Consider the following 14,429-nt stretch of genomic DNA (forward strand, 5'->3'; position numbering starts at 1 on the left):
TTAGCTTTTTTCTAAATATGCAAATATGTCTGCTTGTTTCCAGGGAAAGAAAGGTCTTTTCTACAAATGTGTTAGCGTGCTTTTTCTTATTTTCACAAGTTACTTTTTCTTTAAAAGAATTCTCTGTGATGTCACAGTTTTTTCTTTATACCTGCATGGTTGGTTCTGCAGCGCTCTCATCTGTGAGGCAGGCTCAGGCGTATTCTTAGCAAGGAAACCTTATTGTGTCAGCTGCGGAAGAAAAATGCATCTTTACTGCACGGAATTGACCAGAACATTTTTCCCAATAAGCACTTCCGTAATTAAATACAATGTAGTGAAGACACGCTCAATTTTTGCAGTTAAGTATGTGCACAGGCTGTTTGCTCTGCCTTTCCTGCCCTGTGCAAATGCTGCAAGTGCCGCTGCAGACGCACACTGGGAGTATCTTCTGGTGCAATACCTGCCGTTACGCAGCAACCGCGTCAGTGAAACGCTGAGGGGGTCGCGTTTTCCCCCAAGACCCCTGGTTCTCATTTGGAGCCCAGAAAATCGCTGACGACCGCCTGCCAACTCTGCCAGCTCTTCTGGTGTGTGCGCAAACCTCCCGGGCAGGGCTGGACGTTCACCGGGGCCACGGCCAGGATCGCGGACAGTGGGCTGTGCGCGGGTGCCTAACGGAGCGCGGTGGTTCACAGCCACGGCCGCCCAGAGACGGGCTGTATCCTAGGGACCCGAGCCATTGCCACCGGCGGTTTTCATTGTATCAATGACAAGGGGAACGCTCGCTGGTGCTTCTGGAGAGAGCATGGATCTGTCGGGGCTAAGGCAGAGTCGTGCCCGCAGTATTTGTGGCAGATGTAGAGTCTTCTGCAACCCCAAATATCCTGACTGTGTCACTAAAGATCCCCACAGGTACCTGCCAGAACTCAAGTCCAACGACAGCCGTGGCAGTGCGTTGAAAGTATTTGCCGTAAATTGTAAAAAACCTTTTCTAATGTGTATTTTCTTCACACGGAATGCTTCAAGAGCGGAAATGCTCTTTTCTAAGTCTACGGTATGAAGGCTGTGCAGCAGAGCTCGGTCACCCACGTTTTACCTGGAGCCTCCTTTAAAAAGTGATGTTTAATATGTAATAAAGTATTTGATCATAAAGAGTGAACAAAATGCCGGATACGCAGTTCTGCGTGAGGTACTACTGATTGACTGGCTTTCGTCTGGGGCACAGACATGCAACGTTAAGCTCTAATGCTGTAAAGTGATCCGTACCGTTTGTAGGTAATGTTGTAATTCGTATTAATCATTCTGTTGATTAAAAATACTTGTTTGATTTTCCTTGTAGGTCAGCAAGTTGGAAAGAGAGAAAAATCAGGAAGTTAAGCAGATCAAAGAGCACGAACAGCATAAAAGTACAGTGGTGGTAACAGAGCTCAAAGTCAAACTTCATGAAGAGAAAATGAAGGAGCTCCAAGCTGTTCGAGAAGCACTTCTGAGGCAGCATGAGGCTGAACTGCTTAGAGTAATAAAAATTAAAGATAATGAAATCCAGAGACTACAGACCCTTCTCAATGCTGTACGCGATGGGGCTCCAGACAAGGTGAAAACAGTGCTGCTCACAGAGGCGAAGGAGGAGGCCAAGAAGGGGTTTGAAGTTGAGAAAATAAAAATGCAGCAAGAAATTTCAGAGCTGAAGGGAGCTAAGAAACAAGTGGAGGAGGCTCTAACTATGGTCATCCAAGCTGACAAAATTAAAGCCGCGGAGATAAGGAGTGTGTACCACCTGCATCAAGAGGAAATCAGCAGAATTAAGAGGGAGTGTGAGAGGGAAATTCGTAGACTGGTACGTGTTGCTCTCTGCATCTATGTTTTTACTAAAACTTGTGTTATTCATAGCGAGTAAATGAAGCTCAGTGCTCGGCTCAGATGAATGGATAAGGGTGGGCATTCGCACTTCTGGAGCTTGCTTCAAATCTTTTACGTTTACTGGTAGAGATGTCAAAATGGTTTTTAAAAACAATTAGGATGTTTTGTAAGGAACGTTTTTATTCACGTCAGTGCCTATTAATATTGCTCACATTTTGCCTTGTGTTACTGACTGGTTAGGGGGACTCTACAAAACAGTTACTTTCCTTGGCCAATGCCTCTGACCCAACCCTTTGGCTCTCGGGTGCACAGCGTGACTCTCAAAGGCAATAGACATGCTCATGGCTTTGGAGTGTTCCTCCCATGTGTTTGGAAACTTGTTGGAGAGGTTAAATTGGATCATAGTGCTTGAGAGAGGGGGCTCCCTCAGAGAGTGAAGTCTTCACGTGAGAGCCGGGCAGGCCACCAACACGTTCTGAGTTTTGGGAAGATTTCTTCTCCACTGCCATCTCAGACACTTGCCTTACGATTCACGCTGTCCTGTGAGCACACAGCTGACTTGCAGGACTGTATCCCTTACCTGTTGCTGCCATTTCCAAGGACAGGGGAACAAATGTAACACCCATACTTTCGTGGTGCGTATTTTGGGTCTTATCTCAGTATTTATTTCAAGTTACCGTATTTTTGTGTTGCCATGCTTATTTATAGCGTTTGGTGTCTCAGTATAAACTCATCCATGTCTCTTCTAAGTCATTATCCCTTGACTATTATCCAAATCCTAAAAAAAAATTTAAAATGCCGAGCCAGCTTGTAGACTGGCCCCAGGTCCACGCGTGGCAGCGCAGCGATGCTTCGCTGACCGCCCTGCAGAGCCTGCCCACCCGAGCTGGCACAGCATCGTCTGTGTCCTAACGAACCGGAGTGACTGGCACTGAGGGGCACACCGCTCCTTCAGTCACTGCAGCGTTACGGACCCTTTATTTAGCCGTTCTCTCAGGCTTTAGGCTATTAAGGGTTTTTTTCCCTTTATAGATTGTTTTATTTTTATGAAGAGGATATTAAAATAATTTATAACCAACTGATCTATTGATACTGTTCAAATATCCTGCAGTGTAAGTACTTTCTTCTCTGCAGACAGAGGACTGGGTGCATTGATTTAATACATAGGATGAAGGGATGGCTAATGTACATCCTAAATAAACCTGCTGCGCTACACGCAGCGCCCACGCTAATGGCCTTAATGTAGATGCTGTAAAATAAATGTGTTCTTAGTTATAAGGAATAGAGTGGTTTGAGGTTATCTTTTCTAAATTGCCTTTGAAAATCAAACTTTTTTTTTTTATTCCTGCTTGAAAGAACAAGATTATCTAACTGTACTAATTAAATTAGATGGCGGCATCATTTTACCAGTCCCCGAGTGCTTCCTGAGTGACTGTAAGTACTCTCAGCGCCACTGCCTGCGACTGGTCTCAGCGGGAGCTGCTGGCTCCCGGCTCCTTGCAGGGAGGAGGAAAGGCTGGTGCCACGTCATCTGATAAAAGCTCTCCTCTCCATGAAACTGAGGCAGTTCTCAAAATGCTTAAGCTGTTTCTGAAAACCAGTGCTTTTTTTTGCGTTTTTAAGGTAGGGACCACCAGTAAGGTGCCATCATTGAGCCTCCCTGGGGGTGCAAGGAGCTAGAGCGAAACACAGAATGGCCCGACGCGAGCGGGTCCGGCTGTCCCACCGAGTCATGGGACTGCACCTTCGTGTGACGGCTGCGGCAGGCATCCAGCCCCAGAGTGTTAATGGATTCACATCAGCATTCTAACAGCCCGTGATTTGTGCGCAGTCCATTATTTAACCATTGGAACCAAGGGGGGAAGTAACCTCATTCTTATTTCACACCTAGAAAAATACTGCTTTTTTGTTTAGTCAGAATAGAGACAGACAAGTTGTACTCACTCCTGCTTCACTTTGTACTGATGTGAAGTCCTTTAACATAAAGTGATTTTTTGAAGTTATTTATCTCTGATAGGTACAGTTTGTCATTTCCAAGTCAAGTACATCTCTACAGGTTTAGCTCATGGAAAATACTTCTGTACATGGTCAGACAAAGATTGTTTTACAAAGGTGAGTTAGCGCTAATCCATTATTCCCCTTTCAAATTAAAACTAGGGGGGGGTTATTTATTAGACAGAAGGGAATGCATTTGTTGATGTCTCACTTTAGACTTTTGGAAAAATGCTAGCTGGCCTTTAAAGTAACAGCTGTGGCAGGATGATGCGGCGTTATGCGAAAGGAACTGCACAGACTGGAAAGTGTTTGTTTTCCACTTAAGAAACGTTAGTTGATGATGAGTACCAAAGGTGTAATACCTGCTCTGATAGCTCACGTAGGAGCGTTGTGCGTGCAGACCCTTGGGGCTCCCTGCGGCGATGCACCACGGCCGCCACAGAGGAGGGCAGCGCTTTCGGCACCGCTCTGAACCTCCGTTCACGGGCACTTCCCCGAGCTGTCTGCTAGGCAGTGGTAAATTAGTGAGGGTGTCTGATGTAAAGCACAATATCGGATGAAAAGTGTAGGAAGCTGACTTTTTAAATATTAATTTCCTTGGTGATTGATTTAGTCTTTTTCTCTTTATTGCCTTATATGGTGAAAAATTACCGTCTGTGGTGTTACAAAGGTATCTCAGCAGTCATTCTGTACTGAAAGGCAGACACTTTATTCAAGGAGAACAATTCCTTCTTGCAAATGTGGATTTTTTTCACCATTTGTGGTTCGAGCCTCATTTACAACAGTATTTATTCCAACGGAACCGGGACTCCTGAAGGGTTTTGTTGTGTATTACAAACCATACAACATTACTCTACATTTTGGAGGGTCAGTAAGCCTCCTAGTTCTGAGGCACTCCTTTTGTGTCTTACAATCCAGTTTTAAAAACATTTTTCTCTATGGTCCTAAACAAGGACTCTGCTCCCTTCCGTGCTGCACCCACGCCGATCGCGGGGCCTGGGGCTCCTGTATGGCGGGAGCGCTGTGAAGCTGTTGGTGGGGATGTGAGGTTCCTGCTTTCGGCACCACACACTTCGTTTGGTGGCGTTTGCCAGCGGCACCGAATAGTCATAGAATCACAGAATCCCAGGATGGTTTGGGTGGGAAGGGACCATTCAAGCCCACCTAGCCCAACCCCCCTGCCAGGAGCAGGGACATCTCCAACCAGATCAGGTTGCTCAGAGCCCCGGCCAACCTGGGCTTGGATGTTCCCAGGGATGGGGCATCCACCGCCTCTCTGGGCAGCCTGGGCCAGCATGACACTGTCCTGAGCACGTCCTGAGCCTGCGGGAAGGATGGTGTATGTTTGAGGGTAGAGCAAAAGAGGGGAATGCAAAGTAGGACACGTGTGGGAAAAATCTTTGAGTCTTTCTTTATGCACAATTATTTCTCCCATCAATGTCTTCAAATATAGTATTATATTTAATTCTGTTAGGATTTTTTTTACAAACTATTCATTGAAAAATGAATACTACTCAAGGCCAGGCTGGATGAGGCTCTGAGCAACCTGATCTAGTCAGGGATGTCCCTGCTCCTGGCAGGGAGGTTGGACTGGGTGGGCTTTGAAGGTCCCTTCCCACCCAAACCAGTCTGTGATTCTATGATTCTAGTCTGATTAGTAATTTTAGTAATTACTAAATTAGTAATTTAAATTAGTCCTAAATTAATTAATAATTATTAATTTTAATCTTAATATAAATCCAGCAGTATCTAGCAATTTGATATGCTTAGCTTTATTTATAACACAGCCAGTTCTGGGTACTGCAATGCACACCTCCCCCTCCAATGGAACCGGTTTTCAGAAACAAACGCCCGTAGTCACCTGGCAAAGGAAATGTTTTGGTTCTCTGTAGCCTGAGTGGGACAGCAAATCACGATTTCACCTGCACCACTTAACCTTTCTGTACTGAACAGCCTGACACGGATCTCTCTCAACATCGTCCCAGTGACTTCAGAGGGACTGTGGTGGTTTGCAGGATGGTACGAAGGGGCCAAGCCCTGCCCCTCAGCAGCAGTCGTTTCAGCCGTGACGCTGCCGACGGTTTGCTGTGTCACCAGGTCCCCAGTAGCACGTGGCTGCGTGCGACCCTTGCTGTAGCACGTTAACTGTCTGGAAACGGGCGTATTACATTTACTGGGCGTGATAGAAATGTTTTCTGTTTGGTTGAGTGTAACTCAGGCTGGGAGAGCATCGTTCTTTGGCCAAAGCCGTAGCAGAATGGCATTGCAGAATGAAGTTTTTGGCAATACGTATCGCACGTGTCCTTGTTTAACTGAAAGCAGCTGGCGTGTCCTCTCCTCCCATGTCTGACGATTTGGCAAGGGCTGGAAGCATGGTCACGCCCTGCTGACAGCGAGCCCCTTTGGTGGGGATCCATTCTGGAAGGGGACGTGTGAGGAGAGGTTTCTGGGAGGCACCACTGTCCTATGTCATACTGGCTGTGTTCCCATCGTTCACGGTGGCGGGAATCAGTGCCGATGTGGAGCTGCAGCATTGTACCACAGCCCGACTTCCACGTGGAGCACGTTACCGGAGTTTAAACGCCCGTGGGGAGCTGCGCATCCTGTAACAGCTCCAGCTGGAGGGTCTTCTCCTCTGCATGTACCACCACGGCCCGCCGATGCCAGGCTTTTATCCGCTGCGCACCGGTACCTTCAGAGGCAGATTTCTGGGGCGTGCGGCCATGCTCCTGATGGCGACTGGGAATTTGCAGTGCTGCAAAGGCCCTGGGAACGTCGCAAGGAGAAATTTCCCAGCCAGGAACCTAGGTATTGGTTTTACAGTCATGGTGGCAATAATGCATTTAAAAAGAATCACATGGCTTAAAACCAGCTGTGTGTCAGATGGTGCTAGGCATTGCACTGCGCAGCGCAAGGCGGGAATGACACATTGAACTTTGCCTGGGATTATGTTTGCATAATTGGCATCGGCTGCACCCACGGGCTGGTTATTAATTAGCGCTCCCACATAAATATTCTCCCAAGCGGAGGCGGTCTGCTAGAGCTAACGCGGGGATGCGCACGGCGCGGGGCACCCTCCCGGGTGGTTGGATGCTGCGCTCCGACGCACGCTGCCGCCCGTTCCCAAGCGCTGCTGGTGTCAGAAGCCATCAGACACGGGCGGGGAGAGGATCCCGCCGGTCCCGCACCATCGCGGCATGAGGCCGGTGTGCGCGACAGCCTGCCGGGGTGCGCGCCTCGCGACCGGCGCCCCTTCCAGTGAGTTGCAAGTTGTTTCTTGTCTTTGTGTTTTCTTAACGTCATTAATGTAGGAATAAATGTGCTAAATAATATTTCTCAGTGAAATGCTTCCTTCAATTTAACTGTTTGTACAACATTGCTGTTTAACAATGAGCTGCCAACACCAAACTTATGCATATTTCATGAGTGTGAATTTAATCATACAAAGGGAAATGTGAATACGGATGTTTCCTCAGTTGTTTAGGAAGATTGTGTTTAGGGTTTTACAGGAAAACAAACCATTAGTGAAATTCTGTGAAATTGTTTGTGTTTTCTCCAGTTTCTTTGTTCCTCCTAATTTAAAGTGTTGCCTCTGTTGTAACATGTCTTTGTTTTCATATATTTGGGACCAGCTACCAACATTCTGCTGATTTTAAACAAATAATCATTTGATGATGTGTTACCTTGTCATCTACACATCCATTTAGATTTCTCCCTGATTGGGTATTTAGCAGAAAGACCTCAGGAGGCATCTCTTTGTTTCACTCAAAGTTAGTAGACCATCACCTTAATGGAAATTTTTGAAAAATTTTTGAAAGCACCTTTAACAGAATGGCACCCAAAGTACACTGGATTTGCTCCATTTTACTACAAGAGTATAAATTTTGCATAGCCTTGAAGCACAGATTCCACGCAGGTATTTATGAGTTGTCCTATGTTGTCTTTTGGCAAAGGCGGGCTCTTCCTCCGGGGACGGGGCGGGATTTGGCTGGGTCTGTAGCTCACCTCTGCCTTCCTTCTGCCCCGGGCGGTGCAGCCCCTCGGGGGGCACCTTGGCTCGCGCCGTCAGCTGGAGCTGGCACCGCGGAGTTCCCCGGGCGTGGGGGCGATGGGGCGACAGGGTGATGGGGTGATGGGGCAGTGGTGCATGTCGCCTGACCTGGGTCTGGACGCCGCCTCCATGCCATGCAACGGCGCAACACCATGCCCCAACCCACTGTGTCCTCTCCCATGGAGTTTCTTTCACAGCTGGAAGCTGTAGTCGACCCCTCCACTTCCACTCATGACGGCAGTAATTTCCCAATACCATCGCTGGGTGTGTGTAAACTGCTATCACTTGCTTTCTCCTGTGGGTGGGCCATTTTCGCAGTTATTGGAGACAAAGTGCTTTGAGTGGTCTGTTAATTCACAATGTCGTTTTTTTCCAGGTTTACAGACAAAGCTGCCAAAGATAAAAGTATCAAATGCAGTTCTCACAAGGCAAAATGTTCTTGTTTCAAGCAGGCAACATTTTAAAAACTGGTCGTTTAAATTAAATGTGTAAAGTCTCAAAAACTTGTGCCAAAAATCTTACATGTGTATGGTGTCTGAAACCAGATGGACGGACGTTTTAGGGGATGTACAGGATGTCTTTCGCTCCCCAGATCATGATCTGTGGGCACATTTGGCAGCCCTGGGGCGTGTCAGGGTAATTAACGCTCTGTATTCATGTATAATGGATGTGTGTGCAGCCCGGCTGCGAAGGGCCTGCCGTCCCGCAGCGCCGTGCGTTATCGCAGCGCAGAGGCCGATCCGGGGCTGTGCTCAGGGATTTCTCGTTCCTCGGCAGGGCACAGGCCCTCCTCGCCTGAGCTCTCTGAACGGGCCCCGGGGCCTGGGCCTGGCGTGGGCCGTGGGCCGCGCGCCCAGCAGTGCCGGCTGCCCCTCCGGCCCCGGCGCTCCGCTCGGCTCAGCTCCCCGGAGAGGGAGGCTGGGGTTCCACGTAGCGTTCGGAAACATCCGAGTATGCTGTCCCTCAGAAAATATTCCTGGAGCACCCGCAAATTCAACGTGCCCAACCCAACGGCAATGAGCTCGGCTCTCGGAACGCAGCGGGAACCGTGCAGGCAAACAGGAAAGAAGAGAATTAGAGAGGGCTGGGCGTTTGTCATGTCAGTGCTTAATGATTTTGCATAACATTTATCATGCATAAGCAAAACCTTTCACGGAAAGGGGATAATTAAACAAATTGGTCACACGGGAGATTTTTCATAGAACAGAATCACAGACTGGTTTGGGTGGGAAAGGACCGTTAAAGGCCACCCAGCCCAACCCCCTGCCAGGAGCAGGGGCATCTCCAACCAGATCAGGTTGCTCACAGCCCTGTCCAGCCTGGCCTGGAAAAATTCTTTTGGAAAAATAATTTTAAAAATTCATGTTCCTCCTATATTTTGAAAATTAAAAGGATATTCAGGTTTTAATATTTTATTTTAAAATTATGAATCCTAATTTTCAAAAGGTGATGCTCAAGCGAAATGCTGCAAAATTGTTAAAACATTTGAGTGAACTAATCCATACTGTGCTATGAATATTAGGTTTTATTTTTTTTTAATATGTTCTGAAACGACACTAAGAGGATTGATTATTTCCCAATCATTTGAATGAAAAAAATTCCTGATGAAAAGAGAGATTTGCTTCTGGGTGTTCCCCAAAGGAAGAGTAGCACTCCTGAGTTAAGTGATCCGGTTCATGTGTTCGCTGTCAAATATTCATTGCTGTTCTGTTTCCAAGAGAGCGTCGCGTCTTTTCCGTGCCGCGGGCTGTCGGCACCGGGCGAGCGCTCCCTGGCCGCGTTCGGGGTCGTAAGATGCTCTGTTGTTGTCCAGCCGCTGCCTGCCTGTGTGATTGTGTTCTGTTCTCCTTGTAGATGGAGGAGATTAAATTTAAGGACAGAGCAGTCTACGTGCTGGAGAGAGAGTTAGGGGCGCAAGCCGGGCACACTCAGAGACTGCAGCTGCAAAAGGAGGCGTTAGACGAACAGCTCTCCCAGCTCAAAGAGTCTGACCGCCACCTGAGCAGCCCCAAGCGCGAACTCCCTTATGCAACCGGTGCAGGAGACGCTTCAGATCATTCGGGAAGCCCCGTAAGCACTTTCACGTGGTTTCACCTAAACGAGCGAGCAGCCAGAGTGACAAAACGGCACAAAGTGACAGAATCTTGATGAGCGCACCTGGAGCGAGAGCTTTCCCATAGCCCGTAGCGGTGCGGGAAGCCCGCAGCCGCGGTGCCCTGCTCCCGTTCCTGGGCCAGCCCCGTAAGGTGTAAAGTCAAGCCTTGCTATGGGAGAGCTTTTGCCCTTTTGTTGTTTTGTTTCCTAGATGGTTTGGTTTGGTTTTGTTAGGAGGGTGGATCTTTTCTGTTCTTTTTCTCTTCTTTTTCCTCACTGTACCATACTTCTGCCACCTGCCTTAGTTTGACAGTTCGACACACTTTTGCCAACAAACGATGCAAATGCATTTCTCACCGAGTCATGTATGTGTGCAAGCTTTCTGAACTGCTCATGCCGGAGCAGATGTACCAGGCCAGTCTACAGAGGGAACGGGGGAGGGCAGTCGGTGCACAAACGCACAGGACGTCCCGCCGTGTTCCGGGGGTGACCCACGGGTGGCCCGGGTTTCGTGCTGCTGAGTGCTCTTGCTCTCGGTGGACCAGAAAGTGAATGAAGTTCCTGCTAACCTGTTCTCTCCTATTTCTTTTCTGCAATGCAATATCCAGAACATTAAACTCTAGTCGCCCTTTCACAATGGCTTTTTAAATACAACTATGGCACCTTTCAGCTTCTGCCTTGATTTGCTAATATTAGAAACCCCTCCGTTAACTGACCTGATATATCTGACTTATGCACACTTTCTTTATTGCTGGTTCTCATCAAGATTTCTTTTGCAACAGCCTTAATTTTCCCAGTAGAAGTGTAAATACTTAGACATGGGCAAACCAATCTATTTCATTCTTTGTCCCAAGCCTCTCCTGCACCTGTTGAATGAGGAACCCTAGACCTCCCAAGTGCCACCAGCACTGCGGACACTAATTTACTTCTTCAGAAGTCCTAGAGAAGGGGAAAACTCTGTGGCATTTGTAAATAGATGTAACCTCTCTCTGGTTCTGAACGAGAACGTCTCCCTATATTTCTATGCATTTATAGTCTGATTTAAGCATTTTCACTCGGATAAAGTGTTACCCCTTGGGCTTTACGAGTGACCCGTTAGAACCCAATACGGGCCTCAGCTTTATGGAAGAAGAGCTTATGCAATGGTATAATTGCATGGATTTTCCCCATCTGTATTTTAGTCTTTTTAATATCCTCCTTAAAGTCCTCAGAGTGGGTGATGTGTCTGAAGCACTCAGTTCAACAGTGGCAAACATTGGAAACATTGCGTTGATTTTTTGTATTTTCTTTTCTCTTTCCAAGTTTACCATTTGTATTTGCATCTACATACTTCTGCATTTGCATACTTTTTTACGTTTTCTGTTGGTCTCATCCTGCAGCTTTCAGAGGCCAGTCAGGTTCCATAGATTGCACTCTGCCATATAATGATTTGAAATGTTTGGATTTGGGATAAGAAAGTTTGAGCTTTGAAAAATATTGATACTGCGTGTAGACTTACGAACAGTTATTTGCAGTTGATCTTTGTTTTAGGAACAGCAGTTGGATGAAAAGGATGCACGGCGCTTCCAACTGAAAATCGCTGAGCTGAGTGCCATCATCAGGAAGCTGGAGGACCGCAACGCGCTGCTGTCGGAGGAGAGGAACGAGCTGGTGAGTGCAGCGGCAAAGCCAGGTGATGGCTGCTTGTGAGCGCGCTGATGCAGCCGTGCCTCGCCCCCAGAACGCTGAGACATTTTCTCCTGTGCTGTTCGGAAATCGCTGCGGGACTCGCTGGCCCCTCCCTTTGCTCTGTATTTGGTGGCATGCCACATCACGCTGGTGTTTGCTTGTAAAACAATGAATTTTTAAGATGGCATTAGCTGGAATTATTTTTATTTATTTTTAAAATAAATACATTCCCCACGTGGTACACTTGTTGCACAGATTGAATATCTCATGAAGGAGGAATGATCTGCTTCCCAGCGGAAAATACCAAGAGTCTTTTATCAGTTCTGCTTTGCATTAGGAGAAAATACTGTTAGTGTGATAGTTAAAGAAAATGATTAATGTATTTGATGAAAAAAAAAACAGGTCTGAAGGTGTTAATTTTCTCTTTATCTTTCAGTTAAAACGTCTTAGAGAAGCTGAAAGTCAGTATAAGCCCATTTTGGACAAAAATAAACGCCTTAGTAGGAAGAATGAGGAATTGTCACATGCCTTACGTCGAATGGAAAACAAATTAAAATTTGTAACTCAAGAAAATATAGCAATGGTAAGTCTCTGTAAGTTCAGGATGGACATGTAATTTAGTGCTCGCAGGGGTGATGAGGTCAGGCACCGTCCCAAGCTTGCAAGTTCAATAGGAAACTTTCCCCTTTCTGGTGCTTGCTGAGATGCTCTGCAGAGCACTTCTGAGCGGTTTGTGGCTTGAGCATGTTTTGTTTTACATAAAATCTTTTATTTTAGCTTTGAAATAAATAGTTTGCATGAGCTTTGCACATTTTGATCAGGCGACTGCTCAGTCGCTGCCTGCTCAGCTCCCACGTGAGCACACATCACCCCGCTTCACCTTTTGTACCAGAATCACCTCGTAATCCTCAGGACATCAGCATGTGTGACTCTTCCCTTTTTTGTCAGTTGAATACTGTTAGTGGGCAATAGCTGGTAGCCAGTACCTGTGGCATTGCATGAATGGAGGAGGGCTGAGGTTGTCCCCATGAGTGCTGAGCTCCAGGAGTGCTGCAGAGCAAAACGAACCAGAGAAACCCAGAGAGAAGCGACACTGGTCACAGCTTGCTGAGTCCCTTCTCCACCCAAAGCAAGCCACACAGCTCTTGGCAGAACTGAAGAGCGGGTGAAGCTCAGCCTCCGTCTTTGATGCGATGGCCCCCCGTGCCCGCTGCCCTCTCCAGTGGCTGCGAGCTTCATGCAGCAGCCTGAGGAGCCGGAGCGCCTGCTGTGCGTGCAATCTAGATGTACCACTCAGCAAAAGCAAAGCGGGATCGCTGCCAGAGCAGCCATTAGGTTAGATGTGTTACTAGCTGTAAAGGGAAGGGTTGCGCACTCTCCTTTGGCAAAGCCTTACGACCATTTCCTCCTCTGCCCTGTGGGTTTCTTTCAGAGGCAAAGAGCTGGAACAATAAGGAGACCAAGCTCTTTAAATGACCTTGACCACAGCCAGGAAGAAAGAGAAGTTGACTTCCTGAGACTACAAGTCATTGAACAGCAGAATATCATTGATGAACTCTCCAAGGTAAGATGAAATGGTGCTGCTTCTCATGAGAGGTGGGCCAAGGCCACAGCGGAAGAGGAGGAAGCCTAAGTAGGGGTGCTTGGGTTTCTGTGAGCTAATGGGCGTAGCTTGCACCAGCGGAACATGGTAGGCATTTCTGTGATTAGTAGTGATTGAATGGAGTAGAAGTTATCTGTGCTGTGGTGTTCGGAGAAATCCTTTCAATCTGCGTAGTACTTGGGTGACAGAACCATTGCAGCACATCCAGTCAATGTGCTGATGGCCAGCTGCTGCGCCTGAGAGAGGACACGTCAGAGCTCCTTCAGCTGGAGACGGCATCGGGGCTAAGGATTGCTGTGTGCAGGGGCGGTTCTGCAGGGTGTGTTCTCAGTCTTTGGAAAGAGCAAATACTGAAATCATCATACTCCTCAATAACATAACTATTTTTTTTTTAATGTCTGTACACTTATTGACATTGTTTCATTCTTTTTTATTAGACCCTAGAAACTGCTGGCTATGTGAAGAGTGTCATGGTAAGAATGAAGTTAAATTCGTCCCCATCTTTGTAAGCTTTAAATTGCTGTTCATAAAAAGCAGGCAGGGTATAATAATATTTATCATCACTTACGTCTGTGCCTCAGTGTTTTTTCTCAGTGTGCATGTTATCAAAGACAGTAGCGGCAGAAGTTGTTCTCTAGAGAAAAATGTAGGGGTAGTGGAGAGGAAAGCTCTGGTGAGTGAGGAAAGCCCTTTTCACCACTACGATGACCTCAGAGGCAGGGGTCAGCGTGGTCACCCTGTCCTGATGGCCGATAGTGAGTGTTCCCCATCTCTGGGACAGCTCTGCCACGTTGGAATTGCATTTGTTTTAGAGTTTGATTGCCACTAGCTTTGTCTCACCCATACTGGCGTGTTCTCAGTCACTGCCCTTGCCTGCCTCACCCCTTTGCTGTTATCGGTGAGGATTTTGTGAAGTTAAGCCGCTAATATGTATTGACAAAATGTGTGCTGTTTGGTTCTTCATTTGCAATCAGCTTTCTTTTGCTATTTTGATTTTCATGAACTTGAAGAGTAACTCCTGCTTGTACATGGCAAATGTGGAAGATGCTGGGGTAAACTAACATTTGACCGATGAAAGCCTGGTTATTTCATTTTGAGGCAGTGGCCAGCACTGACATTGACATTACTGTTTCTTGATTGCCCAGTGACTGCTAGTACTGACAGTTAATTTAAATA

General features: G+C 47.1%; 1 protein-coding gene across 3 annotated transcripts in view; it reads left to right on the forward strand.

The window, feature by feature from the left end:
• The window catches only part of JAKMIP3 (Janus kinase and microtubule interacting protein 3), a 50,830-nt gene that overhangs the window by 20,188 nt on the left and 16,213 nt on the right, over nucleotides 1-14,429 (forward strand). For all 3 annotated transcript variants that reach the window (XM_086751704.1, XM_086751705.1, XM_086751706.1), the window contains exons 4-9: nucleotides 1,322-1,819; nucleotides 9,743-9,958; nucleotides 11,513-11,632; nucleotides 12,087-12,233; nucleotides 13,083-13,214; nucleotides 13,691-13,726. In XM_086751704.1, the coding sequence (XP_086607830.1) occupies nucleotides 1,322-1,819; nucleotides 9,743-9,958; nucleotides 11,513-11,632; nucleotides 12,087-12,233; nucleotides 13,083-13,214; nucleotides 13,691-13,726 (1,149 nt within the window). The remainder of the gene's footprint in view (nucleotides 1-1,321; nucleotides 1,820-9,742; nucleotides 9,959-11,512; nucleotides 11,633-12,086; nucleotides 12,234-13,082; nucleotides 13,215-13,690; nucleotides 13,727-14,429) is intronic.

This window comes from Chlamydotis macqueenii, chromosome 7 (genome assembly GCF_036417535.1).
Source record: "Chlamydotis macqueenii isolate bChlMac1 chromosome 7, bChlMac1.mat, whole genome shotgun sequence".
NCBI classification, from domain to species: domain Eukaryota; kingdom Metazoa; phylum Chordata; class Aves; order Otidiformes; family Otididae; genus Chlamydotis; species Chlamydotis macqueenii.